The following is a 27,516-nucleotide window of genomic DNA, read 5'->3' as shown; positions in this document are numbered from 1 at the left end:
CTGGAGTGACGAAAAACAGTTTATTCAGCATAGCAAAAATTTCAAAGTGTCAGTTAACAGACACATTTGTCTTACAGTTCCAAAAAGAGGGCACACGTTGTATATCTTCGTGTGAAGCTGATTACCAAATATGTAATTATTTCATTCAGTAGCATCAAAGAAAAAATTTCACAAAAAATTTGATTTGTAAAAAGGATATACAGACGGACGGGTGAACGAATAAAGTGATTGCAACACTACCGCTACGTCCTGTATGATGGTTAAACATGTTTCGAAAATTTGTTGCGTGTTCTACTAAACATGTATTAGATAAAGCTCATACCATACTAGTTTGCTGTATCATATCATTCTTGGAACTATTTCTGAATATTTCACAAAAATTTCGTACAATGAAAATTGATTGTAAGTTATACTTAAATGTCCCATTAGTGTTGTTTAGTCGTTAGATTTTTTATGAAAAGAGTCGCTGTAATTTAAGTTAAATAAAACAACAAAAAATGCATCCAAGAATTTTTCACCAAACAAAAAAAAAATCAAATGTACAAATGATTACTCAGTCTAGTCCCCTTTGTTCTTGATATTACTCTTTTATGGGCTGTCTAACAAACTAATTATGAAGGAATTCATAATGCTTTTTAATGGAAAAATGTTGGGACATTTCATTTCTAAATAACTTATTAAGTATTGTACATTATGGACACATCAAACGAATGGACAACAACTGTCATATTCTTGACTTGGTACATACATTTTCTTATGTAGAAAATGGTGGATTGAACCTGGTTTTATAACGCTAAACCTTGTATGACAGTCGCATCAAATTTCATTATATTGACAACGATTCGTGAACAAAACAGATATACTAGGTAAAATTGTCAAAATAGGGATACAGCAGTCATCACCGTGTCACAATCTCAATCAGACAAAAAACAAACAAAGACACATAAAAAAGCATATATCAAATTTAGCAACCACGTTCAATGTTTACTTATTTCTTTAATTTTATTATAGTATGTTAAAATCAACCCATAAAGGATTGAAATAGTCTGTTTTAACACGTTCCGGTTGTAATACTGATGTCATCAATGGCTAAATCACTGTAAAAGCTTGTTCCAACAACACCAGATAAGATAATCTTAAAGTCTGAAGTAGAAACTGGAATATTGACCTGCTGTTTATGCCACGTCGCACCATGGTCGTCTGCGATTGTAAAGAGAAGAGTTCTTGTGGAAGATCTGACGCCACTCTAAAAAAAAATACTCAATATAATGTACATTGAAAAGAAAAAAAGAAAAGCCTATGGAAATCCAATATATTGTGTTCTTGTTGATTCTCATATTTTGCACCCTGTTCTGTTGAATGATATCGTTTGATTGGTCAGTTTTAATGGATTTCCAATTTGAATTTGCTTTCAAATTCAGTTTTTTGTTTTACCTCATACATCTTAATATTTTCTATTGAATCTTGTCTGTAAAATGTATTGACCGCATTGAGTATGTTTCTTGTACTACTAACGTCTTCCTACTCACTTGGTTTTTTTTCTTAAAAGGTATGATCAGATATGCTTCCTGATATTCTAATAATATTTTTTATAAAACATTCCATGTCTTTGATATAACATATGCATGATGAAAGTGAGGTTATTCTTAAACATACTATTATTTTTACGCGTGCAAAGTCTCTTATCTTATAGAAAAAAATTGCACCTGTTAAGATACAGTGCTTGACATTTTATTTGATATTTTACAAATGATAGTATTATACTACTTATTTTGCTACATTAATGAGCCATATTTTACTTTTCGTGCAAGCCCCAAATAACACGAGGGTAACACGAATTATAGCGTATATGCCATCCATATAAAATATATTTATGCAATTTTTTAAACAGATTTATTCAGTAGCAGTTTGAAGTCCAAATATGAATTTAAAAATAAATAACGACCACTTTCTCATGGTTTCCTTTTAACGTTACCTGTGCTGCTGTGCCTGATGTTAAACTAGACTGTGGGGGCAGATACGCTCGTTTACCCGACGGAGTAACCTAAAATAAATCCAGATTTTTAGATTTTTGTTATTTTCCTTCGTCTCTCAATCGCGAGAAAAAAAACATCAATCTTTCAGTTACTTTTCTAACTTATTCATTTTGCACCCTTAGCCTTCAAATATTCAGTTTGAGCGTTTCTGGTGAAAGTAAATCAAGTTAATTTCGTCAAACATATCAAAATCATAAAGTGTTATTTTCCTCTTCATTAGCAAACGCTTGAAGGGCATGGGATATTACTTGCAAGATCCAATATTGAAGTTGTGTTGATCGCTCCTACTAACTAGAACATCTGTGGTTACGAATTTTGGAACATGTCTTTTGATCATATTTGATACAGATATTCCAAAATGGTCAACCAACTCGTGATGGCGTATAATTTTCAAAGGGATGATTTCAACTTTTGTTAGCTTTCCATTCTACATAAAAACCTCCTTACAAAGGATGATGTATTCCTCCCCAAGACAAGAAAGTTTTTGCTTAAACATAACTGGACAAAGTCTTTTAGTTCGGAATATGGAATACTCGTGTAAAGTGTAGTCAAGTCAAATGTTTTAATAGTTTTGCAAAACAAGAGATTTAGATGTACTCTAACATATCTTTGAAATTTTTTAAGTATCCACATCTGATTCACGCCTCCATAGAGTTTGCAGTTTCACAATAACTGTTAAGACAGGAATTAAATGTTGATAAAATTGATGTTGATAATTAAGAAAGAGGCCTCGTGAATAACTGTAGAGTCCCAGCAATATAATTTTATTTTTTAATCTATGTATCAAACAAAGCCAAGGAACATTCAGTTCCTTATCTTTAGTTGCAATTCCAAAGGAACAGAGCTATGATTGTTCCGAATTTCATCCTTGGTAAGTGTATATGTTGAGTTTCCAAGTAAATTGTCTATACCTTATTTGTCAAGCAATTTATGTAATGTGGTTAACACATTGCAAACAATGTTGTTTGAGGCTTTACTTGAGGGGAAAACGACATAATTTTATTTGTCATTGAAGTAGGGTAAACAAAGAACAATGTAACATAAAACAAGAATGTGTCCATAGTACACGGATGCCCCACTCGTACTATTATCTTCTATGTTCAATGGACCGTGAAATGAGGGACCAAAAACTCTAATTTTGTAGTAAAATCAGAAAGATCATATCATAGGGAACATACCAGTAACCTTCATCAAAAATTATAACCTGGACTGGGCAGACGGACGGACGAACGAACGGACGGACGGACGGACGAACGAACGGATACACATAAAAAAAAACATAATGCCCCTCTTCTATCGTAGATGGGGCATAAAAACTCATCATAGATACTAGAATTGAAATTTTCTACGCCAAACGCGCTATTTGTAATCAAAAGACTCATCAAATCAAAAATTTTAAAAAGGACACAAAGTTCGAAGTTGAAAAGCATTGAGGACCTGAAAGCATGTGTCTTCATGAACCCATTCATTTTTTTAATTCTAATTCGTTTCAACAACCTCACAGTCTTATCCATTCGGGTAAAAATCTACGTCTTCTTTTTCGCTTATTGTCTGACATAATCTTTGACTGAAGTTGTGATTCCAATTGATGGATTTAGTATCACCATATGTCGGGCCTTTGGTTGACTGATTTCTTAAAGAAGTGTTATTAACAATGTTAAAGTCGCCAGTAATAACGTAGCCAGTCGGATTATTCATAAATGGGGAACTCGCGCAGGTGCAATCAGGTGATTTGGACTTGAAGTCGTAAATTTATTGAGATCCTGCAACACGTGTCTGTAAGTGAAAAGTAAATGCACTGGGTTTGATAATAAATATTTAAGAAATATAAGGTACAGTATTTTTGAGTTGACTGAAATATAGTAAAGGATATTGCCCAAGGTGATGAGACCGAGACCTTTGTTGATCAAGGAAAGTTTAAGAAAATATATCTTCTCCTTTTCATCGTACAGTCTTTGCAAAATATCTCAGATGATCTCTGTGTGTATTTGTAACAGTGTTTTTGCAATCATAAGTTGTCAGAGAATGAATGGAACAATAACAGAAAATTCAGAAAGCATGTAAAATGTAAATTATTTACCTCCTTGTATATATGAAGGGCTCCCATTGTTGCACCAAACATGTTATAATAAAATGTTAAACAATATTGACTGCCACCTGGCAAAGTGGTTGATTCTAGTTCAGCTTTGTTACCTGGCGTTCTCGGACTTGATGATTCAATGTATAAGTAATAACCATTACCTACAAAAACAACATGTTTCGTAAACATAATTTATTATCGATGTTGTATTAAGAGTTGACATAATGTTTTTAATAGAACATATTCCTGGAAAAATTTAAATCTTGGTAAATTAAATATTAAAGTTGATGATATGACTGACCTCAAGTTATTTCTATTGTTAAGATTGATATTCTATTTGTTTGAAAGTATACATATTGTCCCATTTCATACTGAAATACTACTGAATACACACTAAAAAATTGACTTAGTGGAGATATATGTGAAAGCTTAGAAAATCTTCCTGACATGATTTCGAAGTAGATTTTAGTTTGAACGCGCATCGCACGGCATATATTGTATGGATAAGCACAAAATTAGGTTTACCATACATAGCCAAATACCTCCATGTTTTGATAATAAAGAACCCCCTTTTATTTTGTATTCTTACACTAGCAGAAGTTTTTTTTTAATAATACGTCAGTTACATCAGACGTCAATATAGAAAATAATGTTCCTTCCACTTGAGACTGTGAAACATCTATATATTTTTGGATACGTTCCTTATGGTAATTTCATTACAGGAGACCGTAAGGTCAAAACTTTGTCCTAAGAAAGAACCTAAATATAGTCCTACATCTATAATAGATTGGGAACAGTGTTGTCAGTTCGTCGGTGTCTTCAGTTCATTAAAGATACTCTATCTGCTCACTGTAAAAAATGGTGTATACGTGATATAAACACCAAGTACTTGCAAAATGATTTGTGTTCGTATCGGCAGACAAGGCAGCCAAACTCTAACTACCTCCCTTACTACTATCTAAGAACTTGTTATTAACACTTGTAATAAAGCTTATAAAAATAATGGTATTTATTATTTTTAAAGTGTTGAAAATTCTTGACAGGTTCTAAATAAAATGCATGCTTTTGATGGTCCTTTTAAATTCTGTTGACAGAGATGACTTTTCTATTTTCTACACTATAGTACCACACGATGTAATTAAGAAAAAACTTTCACATTTGATAAAATGGTCTTTTGAAAAATCTCATTGCAAATTTGTTTGCTGTAACTTGTAATTAGTCTTTTTCTGAAACGAAAAAGGAAAATATGCCAGACTAATGGTTAACTTTTATAAATTGTGACTTGGATGCAGAGTTGTCTCATTTGCACTCATACCACATTTTCTTAAATCTATTGTTCGGAGTCCGGGTAAGATGAAATTTCTTCTTGTGGACTTATGAATAAGCATGTTAAAATTCGACTCAGTCTTGTCTGCAAAGCAGGGTCAACATTCATATCACATTCACATGTTCTTGTTCTGATATGATGTTATAATTGTCATTGGACGTTGAACATCAATCTAACGTCTATAGACTTAGGTGAAACCTTGCAATTTTCTCCTAACTCTTTTTTAGTTTAATGTTTTTATACAGATAAAACCATTCTTTTCAGACCCCTTTTGGCCATACAGCTCTTTAAGTATTCAAGTCATAAAACACATAAAATTGTTAAAAGCCTAGAATGTATAATCAAAAGAATCGCAGATATATTGGAAATAAGGCGGATAATGCCAGCATTTTGTTTTAGTTATAATTTCAATCTTTACCAGTTGTTTATTTTAAATATATCAACAAGGCTTCAATAATTTTCTTACACTAAGTACATGTAAAAAAAATGTTATCAAATATGTTAATATATACTGGACGCTGACTGATACGTAATTTAAGTTCATTTAAGTTCTTTTTGTTTTGTGTATTTGCCGGTGTTTGCTACGTACTGAGTGCAAAGTATATTTTGTAGTCATTGTTCATTCATAACATTTTTAACTTGAAATACTAGTAATGCATAGTGCGAGGATAGTTTATTCCTACATACCTGTTGCTGTTGTGTGATCAATATTAGGTCCAGTTGCCCGAGAATCAGTTGGGCCTGAAAGTCGTGTCCAGTCAAAATCATCTGTGTTTAACTGATGCCATTGACAAAGACCTTGTTCAAAGTTACAGGAACGGACTAATCAAAAATAAGATATGGGACTAATGTGTTTTATAAGGTAAGTTGCCCTATGTTCGTTATATTCTACTTGCGTCTTTTAGAGGTCTTAAAGTCCTTTTACTGTGTTGATAAATGTTCATGTAATCAGTTATTGTGATCTTAAATCAATGCTATGACTTCCGGCTTTTTGGTTGCTTTTAAAAAAGATATATAGCATTATTTTATTTTTTTATTATTATTATTTTCTGTAAAAAAAACTTAAAAGGACTTTGTTTGCTTTTAAAAAACATATATAGTATTATTATTTATTTTCTTTATTATTTTCTGTAAAAAAACTTAAATGGACTTTTTTGGCATTAAGCATTTATAAAGATATATTTGGTTAACATCAACAAACATTGCCGGGATCATGTACATCATCAGTATCATATTTAGTGTCGTATGAAATAGAATATTATTATCAATATGCATCATAAAAATAGTGGTAAACCAGTCAATTGCTTGATTACCATTTTTCTTTTGGCTTTCTTGCCAGATGCGTGCCGGAACAACCCTTTTCGCAATGGTTTAAATCGTTTTTCAATGACATGAATTTACTACAATCCTTATACAATAAGGGAGAACATTACAAGTACAATACAGACCAAGATTGCAGGAACCTACCAACAGTTTTACTGGAACAGATACAATTACCGGTATGTATGTTAACGTCATCTATAGCAATATCACTGGCATAAGTAGAGCCTCTTTCTGCCTCTATATATATTTGATAGTCACGTGACAGAACAGGTGTTTTTATACATGCATCAAACCAGTGTTCACCTTTATTTCCTGCAACCGACCAGATTTTATGGCGCACAGTGCTATTACACTCCTGAAATATTTTGTTTTGATTAAATATTATGTACAGGTTTGCATCTGTCTACAATTGTAAGGTCAAACTTGCAATCTCACATTTCACTTAATTTTCTGATCAGAAGACGCAATTTATTTAGATATAAAAGGATTCTTTAAACAGGTTTCACTTTTTCAAATTAAACATTTTTTCTGTAAATTGTTGCAGCTAAATACGACATTTTATTGATTTTTTTTCACCATTATTTTCCTTTTTAGGAATGTGTATTTTCGTTTACAAATTCAACGTTAAATTGGGGAGTTCTTATTATAGTGCAAACCGAATGACGCATGCAGTCCAAAAGTGTCATTTATAATTTTTTTCAATGTGTTTACCAAAAAGTATGCTCGGAAGATTCTAATGTTAAATATTCCTTTTAGCGCAAGGCAGCATATGCTTATACACTGTGTAATTTATCTAAAATTCAATACAAAAACATGCCGATGTGATATGAATTCAGATCATAATCATATTCAAGACAATAACAATCAAAACCAAGGAGTAAAAAAAGACTCACAAAATCAAAGGACATTTACATCAACAGTTATAAATAATAAATAAGAGACAACACGAACTCCACTTAAACTCGGGAGTGAAATCAGGTTCTCCGGAAGGGTAAGCATTTCCTGCACCGTATACGGCACCCGTCGTGTTATTTCTTTGTACAGTTCGGTAATGATGGAAGGTTATTATGAATGAGGAAGAATATCAGATATGATTTCTGATATACTTTTGTCGAAATGACCAATCAGCTCATGATCAAATCATACAATACTTAACTTTTGTCATTTTTTTATTACCTTTGCATAAACGTTTAGTTCCCCTATATTGTCTCCATTCATATTGTAAGCCATTGAAAGACAGTGGGTCTATTAGATAACATGTGTGACTTGAGAACTGACCTTTGTATAAACGTTTAGCGCCCCTATACTGTCTCCATTCATATTGTAAGCCATTGACAGACAGTAGGGTCCGGTGGACAACATGTGTGACTTGAGAACTGCCGTGTCATGTTGACTTCCACCAGAAGCCTCAAAATACATATAATGTCCTGTTGCTGAAATTTACAAAATACAAAAATACCTCGTTGTGTCGAACTCGTTTGTGTCGAAAACTCGGATGAGTCGAAGTAATTTCTCGGTCCCGGCATAAGTGTCGTTTGATCATTGCATTTTAACCTCTGATGAGTCGAACTCGGATGATTCGAATTCTCGGTTAAGTCGAGGTAATTCTTAAGTCCCGTCGATGTAAAATTGATGTAAATTGACCCCGATGTCTCGAAGTTCAAAATTAAAAAAAATAAAAAGAAATAAAAACTTTAAAAATAAAATTCATAACGGATTGTTTTTTCTTGTTTAACCTATTCATTTCTATAAGTGATTAAAGCTGTGTAAACATACTTGTTTGTAAAACAGTTAAAATGACATGTTTATGATGACCGTTAATCAACACCTTTGTTGATCGGTCAAGCGGAACTTGAATGTGCTGAACCTATTTCACTTGGTATAAAAACGAAACGAATTTACATGACCCAAGCTGAGATTAAATTAACCATTAGAATAAGAACAATAATTAAAAGGATTAAAATATTTTTTTAATAATTATGAGTCGGTCTTTTTAATCTATGAACACTGTTCACATATTTAAAGATTAGTTATGAAAATATTTTCGCGAGTGATTCCATAATTTGTAGTGACTGACCTTTGTAAATATTTGTGTATCGATTTTATTTGTGAATGTTGTGTGTTGAATCTTAAATATACGGAACATAAATACACAATCATATTTAATAATATTATCATATCGAAAAAAGCACAATGATAAAAAAAACAGGCATCTTGTTTACAGAAATCACATATTGGTATTTCATACATTTCAAATATATGACGTCACACTCGACCTCGGATGAGTCGAACCTCGGATGAGTCGAATACTTTCGTCTGGTCCCTTCGACTTCGACACAACGAAGACCGTTTGTTTGCTATTTGAATGTTTTTATTCTATTAATTAAATGTGGATTCATTCAAAATATATTTTTGAAAAACAGTAAGTTTTGCAGGTCCTGATAAAATGATCAGTTGACCAGTTTAGACGATTTAAATGATGGATTTCTAGACATTTAATTGTATACACATTACAATCTGTCAGCTTAATGCTATTTCAAAACTTTTAGAATTTGAAAATATGGTGTTTTTTTTTTACTTTTTGTTTTCATTATAAGAAAGAAAATAATATATATATATATATATATATATATATAAACATTAAACTAATATAGAGATCCATCTTGGTACATCTTATGATCAGCAGGGTTAAAGAACATCAGTTGTTCGTCCTGTTAGTCAAATGCGCCTTGTAAAAATATACTTTTTCACTTTTTTTGTCTTTTGGATAATGTTGTTTGTGTTGTATTTAGACCCCTCTACAACGAAATTTGTTTTACATGCACTCGTATAAAAATTGCGGTTTTTATCCAACGCAATCATAGACTTGAAAGTTGTTTTCAATTTATACTTGTATATATAAATATATTTATATTGAAATTGAATTCATAATTGAAGATTCTCAATAAAATAATGAATCGTCATTGCCATCTGCAACATGAATTGTTGTACAATTATATTTTAAAATATTTTTACATTTCTAATTTGATCCCTTAAAGTACCCAAAAATATGTCTTTTGTCTATTACTGGCTCGTATAATGTATTTAATTAGGATTTGTTATCTTCTTTTTACTATTAACCCCTTAATGTAAGGTTTGATCCACTACTGTTATAATCATAGCTGGTCAGAAGTCATAAAATCATTGAATTATCTAGTTTATAAACCACTTAACAAACAACACATATTCTTATCTTCTATATATTCGCTAATAAAATTGTTTACAAACATATCATTAGCAAAACTTGATTAACATTACAAAATGAGGAAACAAAGTTTCTTCTGTGATTTAAGAATATTAACAACAAATGCTTTAATTGAAAGATTTGTAACATTGTTTTTTGTTATATTGTGCGTAAACATTATATACATTAAAATTGAATAAATTATAAAAGGAAAACAAGCAATACTTCAATTGCAGCATAGTTAATTAGCAATTTAAGATATTCGAATATTTGATGAGAACAAAATTCAACTTACAATCTCCAAACGTATGATCACTATTTGGACCGGTACCACTAGATGGCGTGGTAGAAGATCTTGACACCCAGTCTTGATTGTCTTGCTGGTCTTGTGTCCAGTCACATATGCCATTCTCAAAGGTGCAATTTGTGTTTCCTTTATATACATAATAACATTAATTTTATCTTTTGACAGACATCATATTCAACAAACTTCTATTTTAAATTCTTATGACCGAATTTTATATGAATTCCATGACTTTGGCATCGAACTGTCATTTTCCACAGCCGCAGTTTCGCGACATGAGTTTGATGCATTTGATTATTTCTACTATTATTTTCAGTTTGTGATACATGTATTTACTTGTACTAAAACTATGGTTGCAACTCCATTTGAAAAATTGATTGTCGATTGTTTTAACGCCTCTGTTAAGGCCTTTTTTATTTTGATGCAATCATTTTTCTAAATATTTGGCTTCTACACATTTGATTTTCTGTAAAGGTTATTCAAGATCGCACGCCGTGCTCGTTTCCATTGTTGTTTTGCATTCTTTTAACAGAGTTAGACCGTCGGGTATATCGACAGAGAAAGCATTTGCATTACTCTCCATGCGAATGCACACTCAATTAAAATATCCCAATCGGACTCAATCGGCAAAATAAAAGTTCTGGGAGAAGACTATGTAAGTTTGATTAACTTTTGTCTCGTCCCTTTTTGGATATTTGAGCAATAGAATATATTTAAACTTCAAACGACGATAGTATCTAAAGATATAAGACAAGGAAAACATATAGTCACCGACATACGTATAATCATACATTTCCAGACAACATATAGAACAAACAAACTATTTCACGATGCCAACGTTGACATTGTTATATACGTATTACGTGGCACGATACTTATACATCCCACCATCGTGTTATTGTGCTATGGTCAATTTTGAAATTTTGTCACGCATTTTTGCTTATGCACTTTGTCTATATTGTGTTTCTTTGTTAAAAAAAGTTATTTGTTTTTATAGTTATTTTAATAGATTATAACACAATGTTGACAGCTTTACCCCTATTTATGACATTTTTACCTATTATGTATGTTTGTTTTGTTCACACGTTGTTGTCAGTATAATAGAATTTTATACGACTCTCATACAAGACAGAGGTTTAGCTAACTTAGTGACCGTTGATATCCATTCGTTTAATGTGTTTGAGCTTTTGATTATGCATTTTGATTAGGGACTTTCCGTTTTGAATTTTCCTCGTAGTTTGGTATTTTTGATATTTTTCTTTTTACATCGTTCAGTTAAAATTACAAAAGTTTTGATGTATAGCAAGCAAAAGCTAGAATATAAATAAACACATATTCGGAATGGACGTATAAATACATGTGGATTGTATAGATATGTGTTGGTATATATAAGTACACATTAGCACACCAAGTATCCCGATCCAAAACTGCTGATTTCGGATCGGGGTCCTTGATGTGATCAGATGAATATATATTTTACTAGATATATGAAGATGTGGTATGAGTGCCAATGACACAACTCTCCATCCAAATAACAATTGATAAAAGTAAACCATTATAGACTTTTTAGCAATGGTGGCGAGAAGCAAAACTTTTATGATCAGCTGTTTTTGTTCCTATCAGAATGAATATACTTCATTTTGAACTCTTACCTGTTACATTAACAGTAACAAATTTTGTCTTTACTTCACCATCACTAATTAATTTGCAAACATAGGTTCCTGCATCTGAGAACGAAGCTTTTTGGATAGTATGTATTCCTGTATTGGCAAGGTTTTGACAGGAGCCCATTTTCGTCATACTGTATAGAACATCACCAGGTTTCTCTGCCGAACAATTGATATTGCCATGACCATCGAGTGGAATTGTTAAGGTTATATTTTCTGGTTCGTAGAACTTGGATACTGAATTATAAAGAAACTGTATTATACCAGTACTATCTCGAAATGTTAAGTGTCAATTTAGTACTTGACAGTGACCATTTTCATGATTGAATAATTCGAATTAAGTTTCGACTCAAATTATTCATTGTAATGATTTCGTAAAGTTATGTTGCACGACAATATGGCCATCAAAGGTACGACTCAGAGAACTTAATCTTGTTTATGCAACAACCACGATATATTGAGAAACGGTTGTGTCAAATTAAGTATGGTATACAAAAAACTGTGATGTCTTTTAGGAAATGCACTGATATGTTGTTGCTGGGCCTCCAAAATGCAGAAAATTACTATTTTTTGAAAAAAAAATCTCACTTCAATTGTACATACATCATGATGGAAGCAAACATTACAAACAGTTGAGTTTGGAAATATTGTTACATGTTTCCTATGTTTTAATGGTCCAGATGTAGGATTTTATAGAATACCAAAAATTTCCTCCCGCCCGACCGGGTTTGCCTGGGAAACCATTTATATATATATATATATAAAAAAGGTCATTGTGTAAGCCCAGCGACGGTATGTGATAAGTTACCTAACATTATGTAGCGTGATCTTTAATCAATTACTTGTTTCGAAAGATTTTTTCTTTCGATTTCGGTAATACTTTAAAAGATTACTTGTTATACTGATTTTAATCAAGTTGATATGAACAAAACATTTATCCAAACCGCGCTGGATATACGATCTCTGAGCAATTATCTTTTCGATTAAATGTTTCATTTGTAAAAGTAACGTCAGGAAATATCCAGTATATTTCAGGACTTGAGCATTCAAAAATATATAAATCCAGGACAACATATGGCGTATCTTAATTAGGTTGATAACTTACATAAAGGACAAGTTCCGTTTAGTAAGCTAATGTCATCGATGGAAACTACCATATTATTTGTGCGAACGTCAAATATAAACTGAATGACATCAGATGTGTTTGGTAGTTGTAGAAACTCTTGTGTCCAATTAGTTACTTGATTATCCTTTATGGTTTTGTGAACATACGTTTGTTTTCCAGGACATGAACTTCCCTGTATATAAAAAATATTGCAATTTTTCGAGTTATTCTGTATCTTCAAGTGGAATTTCGGAACTACCTGTAGAAATATTTTGTACGCAAATAACACTTAAGATATATGCTAAATAGACAACTTCTTACACAAATAAATAATCACATTCATCATTTGAAATGACGCATAACCGTTTATTAGTTTCTAGAATTGTCAATATTTGATAAACCAACAAGTATCATAAATTTTTAAGCGCAAATGTTCAGTTGTCATAAGTTAAAAATGTAAATGGACAAACAAAAAAGTGAAAACTATATGATACATCATTGGAAAGCATAATGGCCCCGTCCCAAAAAGTTGAAAGATCTGAAATTTCAATATAAACACATGTGGACACAAACATGATGGTAGTCTCACATATCAAACATCAGCTTAAAATCTGGAGGCGTATAGAAAAAAAATCTGTATAACTGTGATTTTCAATAATTCATCAAAGTCCAAAGCCCGTAATTTCAGCAAAAATTAGGGGAGCAGAACTAAACTTTAACTTGACCTGTAACTCATCATGGTTAACTCACATACCAAAAATCAGCGCAATATCTGAAGGCGTTTAGAAAAAAAGTCTATAACTGTGATTTTCAACAATTTCTCAAAGTCCAAAGCCCGCAATTTCGGCAAAAATGAGTGGAGCGAAACGAAACTTAAACTTGATCTGTAACTCATCATGGTTAACTCACATATAAAAAATCAGCCCAATATCTGAAGGGGTTTGGGAAAAAAGTCCGTATAACTGTGATTTTCAAATTTCAAAGTCCAAAGCCCGTAATTTCCGCTAAAATTAGTGGAGCGGAAATAAACTTAAACTTGATCTGTAACTCATCATGGTTAACTCACATACCAAAAATCAGTCCAATATCTGAAGGCGTTTAGAAAAAAAATCCGTATAATGGTTTGTTGCGGAATGACGGAATGACTGAATGACAGAATAACGAATTTCGGAATTACGGAATATCGGACAAGAGTAAAACTATATGGCACCGACAACTTCGTTGCAGGGCCATAAAAAAAGTTATTAACATAACTGACATATGCCGAGTCAAAATGTGACTTACTCCGACAAACTGTATCAATCACACACTCGTCGGTGATGGTGTCAAAACCCTAATATTAATTACAATTACTGTTTCACTTTTTCACTCTTTCATTTTTTCCAGTATCTACTTTCCTTTTCTGTACACTACCACCTACTGTCGCGGATTGCGATGAACATTATTATTATTTAAACATATTTCTCCTTTGACATTTTTTTTAACATGAAACTTGCTCTTTGTCATAACTTTTGTCTGCGTTAATTAGCTCCTTTAATTGTTATATGTTTCTCCGTTATTTACATTTGAGTATCTCCGTTAATTGTTATAGAAAACTGGATATTCACTAAATTCTCGTGGTTTATGCTTTATTTGTCCCTATAAACAAGAATGGGAAAATGATTTGTATATACTATAGAATTGAACTGGAATATATGAACTGTAACTGTATGTATGATGTATGATAAATGATAGAATAAATATTAAAATGCTGATGTGTTTTTCATTATAAAATGTGGAATTAGTGGTGAACCTCTCAAAAAAGACAAACAAACAAAAATACAGTGTTCGTTAACAATTACCTACGCAACACCTACTTACCTTTGTTGTAACATCAATACTACTACCAGGTGAACTACCAATAATCTCATTTTTATACCAGAATGTCAGGCACGATTGACCATCAACTTTTACCCATAGAGACTCAATCCTCGATGTTGAGTTATCATACGTGGTAGCAAAATGACCGTTCTCTGCAATTTATAACGATGTTTATGTGTAGTTTCAGTACAGTAGTTTAGTGATTTACTGGAGTTACAAGAGGTAAACAGAATTATATGAGGTTCATGAATAAATATTTGCCTATTGCCCCATTAAAAATCTGTTTGCTGATATTTCCATATAATCCATTGAAGTTACTTGTACTACAGAACAAATTAATCCTGCTGATAACCCTTATGGAATTTATTATGGAACCCATGTTGAATTGAACACTTACAAAACTTTCGAATATGATTTCTCTGTAAAATGTGAACGTCAAAGTTTCAATTTTATTTTTCGATCTAAATTATTTTCAAAGGTGTAGACCCGTATATGGAAAGTACTTAAGGTTACGCTAAATGATACCGACTGTGTTTAAATAAGAAATGACTTAGACAACAATTAACCCTTAAGAGTCGAAATTTGTTTGTATTTGGTTCAGCACATTCAGTCAATTAGTGATTACCGTGCAATTTGATTTTCAAAAATAATCAAAGAGAAAAGTTTGCAGTCACACATTTGTGACCAATATTACCATCAAACAAAAAAAGATTACTGTTATCAGCCTGTAATCCCCACACTTGCAAACAATTAGATTTTTATCTCCCGAATATATATATTTTTTTTGTTATTTTAAGTTAAGGTGATTTATCTTGAATGGATATTGAAAACTGATTAATAAACTGGATCAAGGGTGAACTATGCTGCTGCTTCGTTATTATATTACATCTTGGTATCTTGATTTCCAATTTATGAATGAATCTATCTATTTCCCTAATCACAAATTTAAATTAACCGGTAAAATTTGCATTTATTTACATTATAAGATTTCCATCTGTATGCAGCGATCGAAATAAGCATTTACATAATTTCAAATTGGTATCAGATATCGATAGATGACTCAGCTTAGCTTGAATTTCAAAATAATTTCTGAATTTTCGATTTTCTCATTTAAACTAGTTAAAAAGCAATATATTTCTAAAGCAAATAATAATACCAACCAAACACTAGTATGTTAATAGAAAAGCATATTTTCAAAAACTGCGAAATTTATGAACAGAACTGAATTAATAACAGTCGTAGTGGTCAGATCAAAATAATTGTTCTAGGTTGAACTCTATTTGCTATCGAAATTACTTTGATTTGTATAATAAAAACTCACTTGACCCTTTCGTATGATCATCTGAGTTATTAACTACACGCCATTTGTACAATTTAAGATGGCAGTTGGAATTTTCAAAGTCGCAAGATATACCATCACCAGAATCTAAGAACAAAGAATGACAAAGAAATTAAAAAAAAATAATAGTGTTTTATGTTCCGTTGTACCCCTTTTTTGTATCCTTTTTTAGACTTTGTAAAACGTCACCATTGTCTTAGTAGAAAGTTAATGAATCAGGAGTGTGTCACAGACCGTCTCGTCCTTTTTATATAATCAAAAAGTTTATCGGAAGATACCAGGACATGATTGATAAATATTCAGTATCAACTACACAAATAATATACACGATGGTCATGAAATCTAGATTATTGGTACTGACGTTGTTTGTCGTCTTGATACATGTAACGTGTTATGGTATTCTTTTATTTGTCTTCTTTAAAGGGGCACTAGCTACGAGATATATAAAAAAAATCAAAAATATAATATTTTTTGTTCAATCATTAATGAAAGTGAAATAGTGAAATAATAATTCACTTTTAGCAGCCAGTATGGATTAATTTTGTCAAAATAAGCGAAGAAACATTGAAAATGTATTATTCACTTGCAAGTGAATAATTCGGCCTCATTAAATCGTGTTCATGTGAACTTCAATTTAACTCCTTAGCGAGTGATGGATAACACGTTAATTGTGTGTGTATAATTGTTTAAAGGTAACGAATGTCAACAGTGAAAGTAAAACAAAGGTAAATCATTTAACTGACTTATTCGATCCACAAAAACTCATTCTTATGTAGTAAAATCGATGATTAACATATATTTTTAATCTATAGTATAAAATTAAACAGACATAGCAAAATGAAATTACACGAGTTAGCTTTTCTATTTATATCTTTATTTATGTTTATATCACTTATATGGTCATCGGAAGTATTCGGAGGCCAACTCGATAAATAATTAGATGGCGTCAAGACTAAAAAACACACGAAACGAGGCTACATATTCTTGACACTATGCCATGTAAATTGCTAATTTGTTACTTTTTATGATTTGGATAAAGGTTTTACGTTGTTATTAATCAATTATTGGAATTTGAGTCAAATCGATGACTATGAATTTGACAGCTAGTGCGCCTTTATAAAGGTTTATGACCCCTTCTGTGGCCATTTTTGTACGAACTTTTCAAACTTCAATTGTATAAAAACTACAGATATAATAAAAAGGAAAAAGCCATTTTGTACATATACCATGGGGAAACTTGATGCAGAGCATTATTATTTACTGTTTCATGGCATTTAATAGAAAAAGAGTACTTTGTGGCAAATAAACCAATATTTTTATAGAAAATCCACAGTTTTAAATATAGAGATTTTTTTGTTATAAAATTTGAAACATAGATTACTCACTTGCTTTTTATGATGTGCTAGTGTTTATTTTTTACAAAAAGTTCTAACAAACCTGTAAATTCCAAAATACCTCGTGCTGAATCACTAAAGTCGAGCGCAACCTAAAAGGTGTACTTGATTTGGTCCATATTTGTATATGTTTTAACCAATAACTACATTTATAAACTTGTTTTAAGGAAATCAATGCTAGCACTGCATGCAATAATCCTATATATATATATATATATATATATATATATATATATATATATATCATTCTTCAAATTGCCAAATATGAGAGTATAAGGATAAAGGCGTGGATTTTCTATAAAATGTCCATATGTTGAGCATTGAATCAACACAAGGGTACATAATCCTTTAAAATATTACTTTTACTGTTGTGTGTATTTTTTTATGATATCCATTTAACGTGGCTCGGTTATTGTGTTTTTATGCTATAGTAAAATTATTGCATTCTTTGTCTTTCAAGTTTGCCAATGTGCTTTGTCTTTATGCCTTTTTGTGCTTCTTTGTTACATATTTTTTTTTTTTTTTTTTTTATTAAGATTATAACACAATGTTGACTCCTGTAACCCTGTTTTTTGGCATTTTTACCTATTATGTTTGTTTGTTGATCACATATAGTTCTCAATATATACAGATGGAATTTGATGCAACTGTAATACAAGTGATGGGTTCAGCTTGCTATGAAATCAGGTTTAATCCACCATTTTCTACATGAAACATTTATTTACCAAGTCACGAATACGACACTTGTTATCCATTCGTTTGATGTGTTAGAGCTTTGCCATTTGATTAGGGACTTTCCGTTTTGAATTGTCCTCGTAGTTCAGTATTTTTGTGATTTTATTTTTTTCCCCGTCATTGTGTTATTGTAAAATATAAAATGTTTTCATTTTTGCTTATGTGCTTTGTCTATATGCCATTTTGTGTGTTTGTTTTACATATTTGTTTGTTTTTATAGTGATTAATAAGATTATAACACAATGTTGGCTGTTATACCTCTAGTTTCACATTTTTACTTATTATGTCTGTTTGTTTTGTTCACATATCGTTATCAATACAATGGAATTGTATGCGACTGTCATACAAGTGAAAGGTTTTGCTAGCTACAAAGCCATTTTTAATCCACCGTTTCATACATAGGAAAATGCATGTACCAAGACAGGAATATGACAGTTGTTATCCATTCGTTTGATGTATTTGAGCTTTTGAATTTGCCATTTGTCAAGAGAATTTCCGTTTTGAATTTTTCGGAGTTCAGTATTTTTGTGATTTTGCTCTTTCATATATCTATTCATACAAGTAAGGATACTTCAAAATCCTCCAGAACCGTTAGTAAAAAAGTTAGTTGTTTTAATCTTTATTCAGTAGACAAGGAAGTAAATGTTGCCTAGGAAACTTTTTAAATTAATGTTGGACTACAGATAATCAGTAGAAATTATCAAAGTTTACTTCGGTTTGATAAAATGACAAAATGATTCGAAATCATGATGGATAGGGTGATAAGTAATTGTTTGGTTTTTATTATATACCACAGCTATGTGACCGTATCTGATTTTCAGCAGACTAACAAAACAGAACAATTTACTGATGAAAGATATTGCTATCTTCGTTTTGCCAATGATTTGGATGCATTCAATTTTCAAATTAAATTTTATTTGGTTATAAGGTCTTTTTGTTGTGTAGCGTTTTGTAGACTAATTTGAAAACATTTTCTAAATATATATTGTACTACTCTAATTATATATTGATAACAACTCACCTGTTGAATTAACAAATATAGTCTTTTGTATATTGTGGAATCCATTATTGACGGTACAAACGTGTTCGCCGAGATCTGCAGGACTTAGTTGGTTGATTGTGATAACGTTCCCGTCATTTAACGGATAACACTGTTGGTCACTTGAGTGTTTCCAGTTGACTGTTTGTGATGGTGTTGTTGTACAATTAAGTTTGATATTGGTTCCTAGTGGTGCTGTTATAACAGTTGTGTTGTCTACAAACTCTATTTTCCCTGTTTTGATTAACAAGAAACGTATCATTTACACCGCGTGTCTTACTGTCTTATACTTCTGTGAAAATAATTAAGTAATATGAAAAATATAAATGCAATCGTTACACCAGAAGTAGATAAAACTATTGTCAAGTTCGAAATTGCCCGAACATTTGAAGTATACGAAACTTACGAATGCAATCACAGGTTTCAGAAGTGTTAGCCATAATCCCCTTCGCACCAGTCTCTCCCATTTCACCTTTGATTCCAATATCACCTCAAAATAAAGAAGTAAAATCATTTTAAAGGTTGGCCAATTATTCTATTTGTTTTTTTTAATCTTCGTTTTAAAAATAAATGCAATCAATGTTTACTGAATATTTGAAACGTATTTTTTTTTAAAGTTTAAATAAATTCTTAATAAAATATGAACTATATTGAAAAATCTTCACAGACAAACTTTCACATTTTAACTTATCAGTATGTTTGTTATAACAGCAAATTCATAGCCTCTTAATAACACTGATATTAATTTATTTGGTTACCACTGTCCCCAACATGCCCAAGACTTCCTTTTAATCCAGGAAAACCTTTTTGGCCTTGTGGTCCTTTTCTGCCATTAGTTCCTTGCACACCTTTTGGTCCTCTCGATCCACGTGTTCCTGATTTCCCGTTCTCTCCTGTATTTCCAATATTACCTTTCAAACCACGCATTCCATCGACACCTCCATCGCCTTTAGAACCTTTCCCTCCCGAACTACCCTTAGGTCCAGGGTTTCCAGGTAACCCCTTTTGACCATTGTTACCTGGGACTCCTATATTTCCAATCAATCCAGGCTCTCCTTGGCTACCAATGTCACCTTATATTAGATAATTAAAAAAATATTGATATAAGATTCCATAAAATGCAAAATAATAAGACAATTCAATATTAATGACCGTCGATATAAAAATTGTGAACATATAAAGGAGTTAATGTTTTTGGGGTATACATCACTAAAACATTTACTAAAGAACACAAAATACGTATAAAAATCATTAATAAACTAGTTTCTATACAATATCAAGCATTAAGTCTCCCAAAGTCTAGACAGGGACTACCGAAGTTATGACATCACACTTTAAAGAAGAAAAAAATGAACAGTGCAGAAACAAATCATTTAAAAGTAACGTGTGTCTGTTTGACAAAGATAATGTGTAATCTTACCCTTAACACCGACTAGACCAACGTCTCCTTTCAACCCTGCAACAAAATCAAAAGGTGATCATATATTACCATCGAATTATTTTCACCCACATTACCCATAATTCTGTTGGAAACCTGTAGTAAAAAAAAGTTATATGTTTCATTACAAAGCATATAACACGTTCTGCTATAGAAATCCATCTAATGTATAAGCGTTTACTTCGATCAAGAATTGTAAATCTAATGCCTTACCAGGGCATTAGTGTCAAGTATTTTATTGGAAAAAAACACAGCATTCTGACACTTCTATAGTGATCATCTGTTAACATGAAATTGTTGGGTTGTTGTATTATTTAAATAGGCTGCAAATCTCCAAACTCATGTGAATGTAGAGTATTTCCAAGAAAGCAAAAACATCAGTAACATATCAGACACGATATTAAACTTCTCTACATGCATGATGTCACTTACTAATGTGAACTACTTTCTCGTAACAATTACCTGAACATTATGTTTTTGTCTTCCAATAATTCAGATAAAAAAAGAGAAGGATTAATGTGTTTACCTTTCAAGCATATTTTTGTATCGTTTGCACAAGACTTCTCAAGTAAATGCTCCTGAAAAACACACTCTCAAACAATAAGTTATATCATACCTTTTTTTTAAATGTCTTAACTATATTAGAAAATATGCATCTAACCCTAGCTGTTGGCAGATGAAAGAATTTTACCGGGTTAAAACATATATACATTCTTTTAAAATATATATATGTAGTGTACAAGTTGCAATTTTGTACAGGTTATAACTTGTACAAAAATATTGTTCATGTTATAATTTGTACAATGCTAAAATACAAGTTATAACATGTACAAAGTACCTCGCACATGTTATAACATGTACAAAATATTGCTTAAAAATGGTGTAAACCTATATAATAATAAAGCAGAATATACATGCAAGATTGAAATTTATTAAGTAATGAAGAACAATAATCAAAAGCAAAAGAAGGTGCATTATTTACAGCATGCATAAAATACATTTTAGAAACAAGTCACTGGTATTCAAGGTTACCTACACAAGATGGAAGCATGGATTGACAAATGGCTACTAAAATTTCAACCGGAAAAAATGTAAATACATGAAAATATGTAAGAAATCAAATAACACTGAACACTCACCAAATTATAGTCTTCTAAATCATACAATAGGAAAGGTTAAAGAGGTAAAAGATATAGGAGTCCTAATCGACTCCTCAGAACTCACTTTTGAAAATCACATAAGCGAAAAAGTGAATAAGGCCAACTTCATTTTTGCAGTTCGCAGAAGAATTTTTAAATACTTGGGTACATTCTTTTATATACATAATTTAAGAGAAAACCTGCACAAGTTCGATGGTAAAATTATTTTGTTCATTTATGTATGCCTTCAACCCCATTGGGGTATAAATGTGCATTTATTCAACAAGAGTGCACACACTGAAATGTCTCGCCTTCTTTACTAATCATTGATATTATGTTGATAGTCCTAAATATAAAGCTTTATTACAACTGTCACATAAACTTAACATAAACCAAGAAAAACTAAACATTGACCTTTGAATCATGAAAATGAGGTCAAGGTCATATGAACCATGCCAGACAGGCATGTACAGCTAACAATTCTTCCATACAGCAAATAGTTGACCTATTGCTTATAGTTTAAGAAAAACAGACTAAAACACAAACCCTCAACACTGAGCAATGAACCGTGAAAATGAGGTCAAGCTCAAATAAAACCTGCGTAAATGACATATAGATCGGAAATGTTTCCATACACTAAATATAGTTAACCTATTGCATATAGTATTAGAAAAAAAGACCGAAACTCAAAAACTTAACTTTCACCACTGAACCATGAAAATGAGGTCAAAATGAAACCTGCCAGCTAGACATGTACACCTTACAATCATTCCATACACCAAATATAGTAGACCTATTGCATACAGTATAAGAAAAACAGACCAAAACACAAAAACTTAACTAAAACCACTGAACCATGAACATGAGGTCAAGGTCAGATGACACCTGCCAGTTGGACATGTACACCTTACAGTCCTTCCATACACCGAATATACTAGACCTATTGCTTATAGTATCTCAGATATGGACTTGACCACCAAAACTTAACCTTGGTCGCTGATTCATGAAATGAGGTCGATATCAAGTGAAAACTGTCTGACGGGCACGAGGACCTTGCAAGGTACGCACATACCAAATATAGTTATCCTATTACTTATAATAAGAGATAATTTAACATTACAAAAAATCTTAACTTTTTTTTTCAAGTAGTCACTGAACCATGAAAATGAGGTCAAGGACATTGGACATGTGACTGACGGAAACTTCGTAACATAAGGCATTTATATACAAAGTATGAAGCATCCAAGTCTTCTACCTTCTAAAATATAAGGCTTTTAAGAAGTTAGCTAACGCCGCCGCCGTAGCCGCCGCCGCAGGATCACTATTCCTATGTCGAGCTTTCTGCATCTAAAGTCTACAATAAAATATTAAAAGCTGAAGAAGCCAAATAAATATCGTGATTGAATTTTAGGAAGTACTAAGTATCTGCCATTTACATTTAATTCCTAAATTAGTAAATAGATAGAAAAATTTTAGTATAAAGAAAATCAATTACATAGGACAGGTACGTTAACAAACCAGATCTTGTCATCTGAATTAATTCGGTATAATAATAATAATAAAACAAGAGTGCACACACTGAAATGTCTCGCCTTCTATACTAATCATTGATATTATGTTGATAGTCCTAAGTATAAAGCTAAGCTTTATAACAACTGTACCATAAACTTAACATTAACCAAGATAATTAAACAAAGACCAATGAACCTTGAAAATGAGGTCAAGGTCAGATGAACCATGCCAGGCAGACACGTACAGCTAACAATGCTTCTATACAACATATATAGCTGATCTATTACTTATAGTTTAAGAAAAATAGACCAAAACACAAAAATTTAACACTGTGCAATGAACCGTGAAAATGAGGTCACGGTCAAATAAAACCTGCGCGACTGACATAAAGGTCATAAAATATTTCCATACACCAAATATAGTTGACCTATGACGTATAGTATTAGATAAAAAGACCAAAACTCAAAAACTTAACTTTGACCACTGAACCATGAAAATGAGGTCAAGGTCACATGATATCTGCCCGCTAGACATGTACACCTTACAATCATTCCATACAACAAATATAGTAGAACTATTGCATATAGTATGAGAACAACAGACCAAAACACAAAAATTTAACTATAACCACTGAACCATGAAAATGAGGTCAAGGTCAGATGACACCTGCCAGTTGGACATGTACACCTTATAGTCCTTCCATACACCGAATATACTAGCCCTATTGCTTATAGTATCTCAGATATGGACTTGACCACCAAAACTTAACCTTGTTCACTGATCCATGAAATGAGGTCAAGGTCAAGTGAAAACTGTCTGACAGACATGAGGACCTTGCAAGGTACGCACATATCAAATATAGTTATCCTATTACTTATAATACGAGAGAATTCAACATTACAAAAAATTTGAACTTTTTTTTCAAGTGGTCACTAAACCATGAAAATGAGGTCAAGGACATTGGACATGTGACTGACGGAAACTTCGTAACATGAGGCATCTATATACAAAGTATGAAGCATCCAGGTCTTCCACCTTCTAAAATATAAAGCTTTTAAGAAGTTAGCTAACGCCGCCGTCGCCGGATCACTATCCCTATGTCGAGCTTTCTGCAACAAAAGTTGCAGGCTCGACAAAAAAGTAAATCCCAACTATATTCAAAGGGTTTCGGTGTTTCACAATTACGCTCTTCCCTTCAAACACACTTTATTCATACCGTTATCAACATAACAAAATCATTTGGAAAATACTACGTGAAAAAAAAATGATAAAAACCGAAGTTGATATCGTCAACTGTCTTGATATCTCATAAAGTATAAATGCGAAATTGTCTTTTTCACTATTATATAGCTATCTGTAAGTTTCATCTTAAACTATTTGAACAACAGCCTTTCTAAAAGTATTATGTTTACCTGTGTCTGTATTATACCATTATCTCCATTTGATACCTGTCTTCTGATTAGGTTAAATGTATCATCTTCTTGATTCACTCTGCTTCTCTATATATATAAAAAAAAACACAAGATGTCAATACATTTTCCTCAAATTAAATTTTCCTTGAATTGAACTAAATGTGAATGTAAGGATGCCAAATATTTGTTATTGTTTCCTGTCTTGCTATTAGGTTTTTGTCTCTATCTAACTATAACTTGGTACAGAGGTGAAACACGGCACCCTTAGAACAAACAGTAAAAATCAGTTAGAAAGGTCTTGAAAAACCATACTACAAACGACATGATTAAAAAAGAAATACAAACAATAGTATACAAAATACAATATAGAAAACTAGACTGAACAACACGAACCAAACCAAAATTCGGGTGGTATCAGGTGCTCTGGAAGGGTAAGCAGATCCTGCTGCACTGTGACACACGTGATATCCGTCAGATTCGGTACGTCATCAGTTCGGAAAAAGGGAAGGGATTTTAGTTACCAAACAACACATAGTTTAAAAAATTATCAGCATTTATTGTTTTAGCATAAATCAGTTCACCTTACCTTGATTCTAAACATCAAATCAAATTAAAAAATAAAAAAAAAACAATTTCACCGTTAACTTTCATCTGTTGTCAAATTGAAAGTAGTACTATACATACCTTTAACTGAGATGAATTAAAACATCTGGCTGAAATATTCGCTATTTTCTGTCGTTTGGTGTCTAACTTGGTCTGTAAAACATCTCGTTTATGATTCTCAATTACAGTAACTGCTACAAACACTATAATCTGGATCAGACAAACAGACACAGTTATGTATGTTGTCCTTTCGGAATATTTATGCCGGATTCCCATTACATTTACCTGCAGACATGAACAATATTATCTTGGTCACACAGATTTCAACCTGTTCAAAGAAGATATGATAAGGTCGTCTGACGGACATTGCAAAAGTATGATACATGTATTGATAACAAAAAGATTTCAAATTTTCCATTTCATCATTTAATCTGATGCACTGTGTGAGATATTTTGGTGTATTTTTGGCAATTATAAACTGTGTTCCTAGATACCCAATATCATTTTTAAAAACAATATGAATACAAAAAAACAAAAACAAATCTACAAATTTACTTTCAATGGACCCGTAATCTACTTGATCAACCGACGTTTCTTTTATGCAACTTTATATGAAAGTTATTGCGAACCCTATCATAGTTTTCCACATATTCACCTGCAAGTTACCTACCCATTTTAACTTTTGTAAGTTCTATTGTCCCATCTAACAAATACAACAGCTATTGTTCTCTGTTTAGTTTATCCAATGGGACCTTTAAATTTCTTGCAAGAGAAATCTATCACTCACTGATTAATTTACCTGACAATGATGGAAATACATTTAAGAATTAAATGCTTCTTTTTGTAAATTTATTGGGATGTAAAAGCGTTGACCGAAGTACATTTTGTATGAAGCGCGGAAGCGCTTCATTCTAAAAATGTGCGCACGGTCAACGCTTTTACAACCCTATAAAGTTACAAAAAGAAGCATTCAATACTTATAATTACATTTATTAGCTAGGATCATGAAAGCACGATTTTTATCAAGTTTTTATTTAATTCACCTGTGCACTTTATTTTGGGACCTCGTGTCATCATGAATGATATATTTTATTGTGTGATGCAATTGATTAAGGAATAACATGTAATGTGCAGTTAGCCAATAAGAATAACGTATTATAATGAAACATACATCAAATGTAATTATGTACAAATAAGGAATTATGAAACTGCATGTGATGTTGTATTTATTCAATCAATAACACATTTTTAATTTGTTTGATATAAACACTGATTTAAAAATTAAAAGTTGATTTCTGATCAAATTTCAACATTTTACCTATTAAAATTTGCCTTTTTTGAGTTCATAAGTAAAAAATTGAAATGATGATGTTTAAATAAAGGTCTTCACGAATGTATTCTTTATAACTGAATAACCACAGAAAAACATGCAAATTCTTTGAAACATAAATGCATGCAGTAGTTAAAAACATCAGAAATAAACTTTTTATAATTAAATCAGTGCTTATATTGAACAGATTGAAAATATATTATTGATATTAAATAAATACTGTATCACATGCAGTTTATGTGAATTTATATATGTATTTCATTCAACAAAAAAGTTATTTTTTTGGTCAGGCAATCAATGAGTGATAGATTTCTCCTAGAAGAAATTTAAAGGTTAAAGTGAATAAACTTCATAAAAAACAAAAGCTATTGTATCACTGTGTCTAAACCACACCGGCAAAATTTGTTCGGACTCGATGGTATCTAACATCGGGCACAATGACGGAACATCAATAGACAGAAGAAAGATAGATTTCTCCTTATTTTCTTATTTTTTTCATGATATCAAAGAATATATATATATATATATATATATATATATATATATATAACTATTTTCTATTGTGATATGCAATATTTTCTACTACTGTTCTATATTAACGGAGAAATAAGTAAAAATGCATGTCAAAATGACGAATTGAGTGAACCTTG

At 31.7% G+C, this 27,516-nt stretch overlaps 1 protein-coding gene across 1 annotated transcript; it reads right to left on the bottom strand.

The window, feature by feature from the left end:
- Positions 1-976: 976 nt before the first annotated feature.
- Positions 977-25,854, bottom strand: LOC143065122 (MAM and LDL-receptor class A domain-containing protein 2-like). The gene is made up of 18 exons (XM_076238490.1): positions 25,618-25,854; positions 24,934-25,020; positions 21,397-21,448; positions 20,853-20,888; positions 20,191-20,505; positions 19,839-19,922; positions 19,415-19,666; positions 16,247-16,351; positions 14,926-15,077; positions 13,066-13,258; positions 11,946-12,197; positions 10,285-10,422; positions 8,045-8,199; positions 6,911-7,121; positions 6,131-6,265; positions 4,117-4,277; positions 1,976-2,044; positions 977-1,246 (listed from the first exon to the last, which is right to left on the bottom strand). The coding sequence occupies exons 1-18, from the start codon at positions 25,810-25,812 to the stop codon at positions 1,052-1,054; spliced, it is 2,787 nt and encodes a 928-aa protein (XP_076094605.1). The 5' UTR covers positions 25,813-25,854; the 3' UTR covers positions 977-1,051.
- Between the last annotated feature and the right edge of the window lie 1,662 nt (positions 25,855-27,516).

Source organism: Mytilus galloprovincialis, chromosome 2 (assembly GCF_965363235.1).
Source record: "Mytilus galloprovincialis chromosome 2, xbMytGall1.hap1.1, whole genome shotgun sequence".
NCBI classification, from domain to species: Eukaryota; Metazoa; Mollusca; class Bivalvia; order Mytilida; family Mytilidae; genus Mytilus; species Mytilus galloprovincialis.
This window is presented reverse-complemented; position numbering and strand designations above follow the sequence as displayed.

Excerpts from the sequence above, each read along its gene's own strand:
- LOC143065122 (XM_076238490.1), bottom strand. The coding sequence starts at position 25,812 with ATGGGAATCCGGCATAAATATTCCGAAAGGACAACATACATAACTGTG. Across the intron at positions 21,449-24,933 it reads ATGGTATAATACAGACACAG|GAGCATTTACTTGAGAAGTC; the intron begins GTAAACATAATA and ends TGTGTTTTTCAG. Across the intron at positions 12,198-13,065 it reads AAACGGAACTTGTCCTTTAT|TATCCAAGTTCTACGAACCA; the intron begins GTAAGTTATCAA and ends TTTATAATTCAG.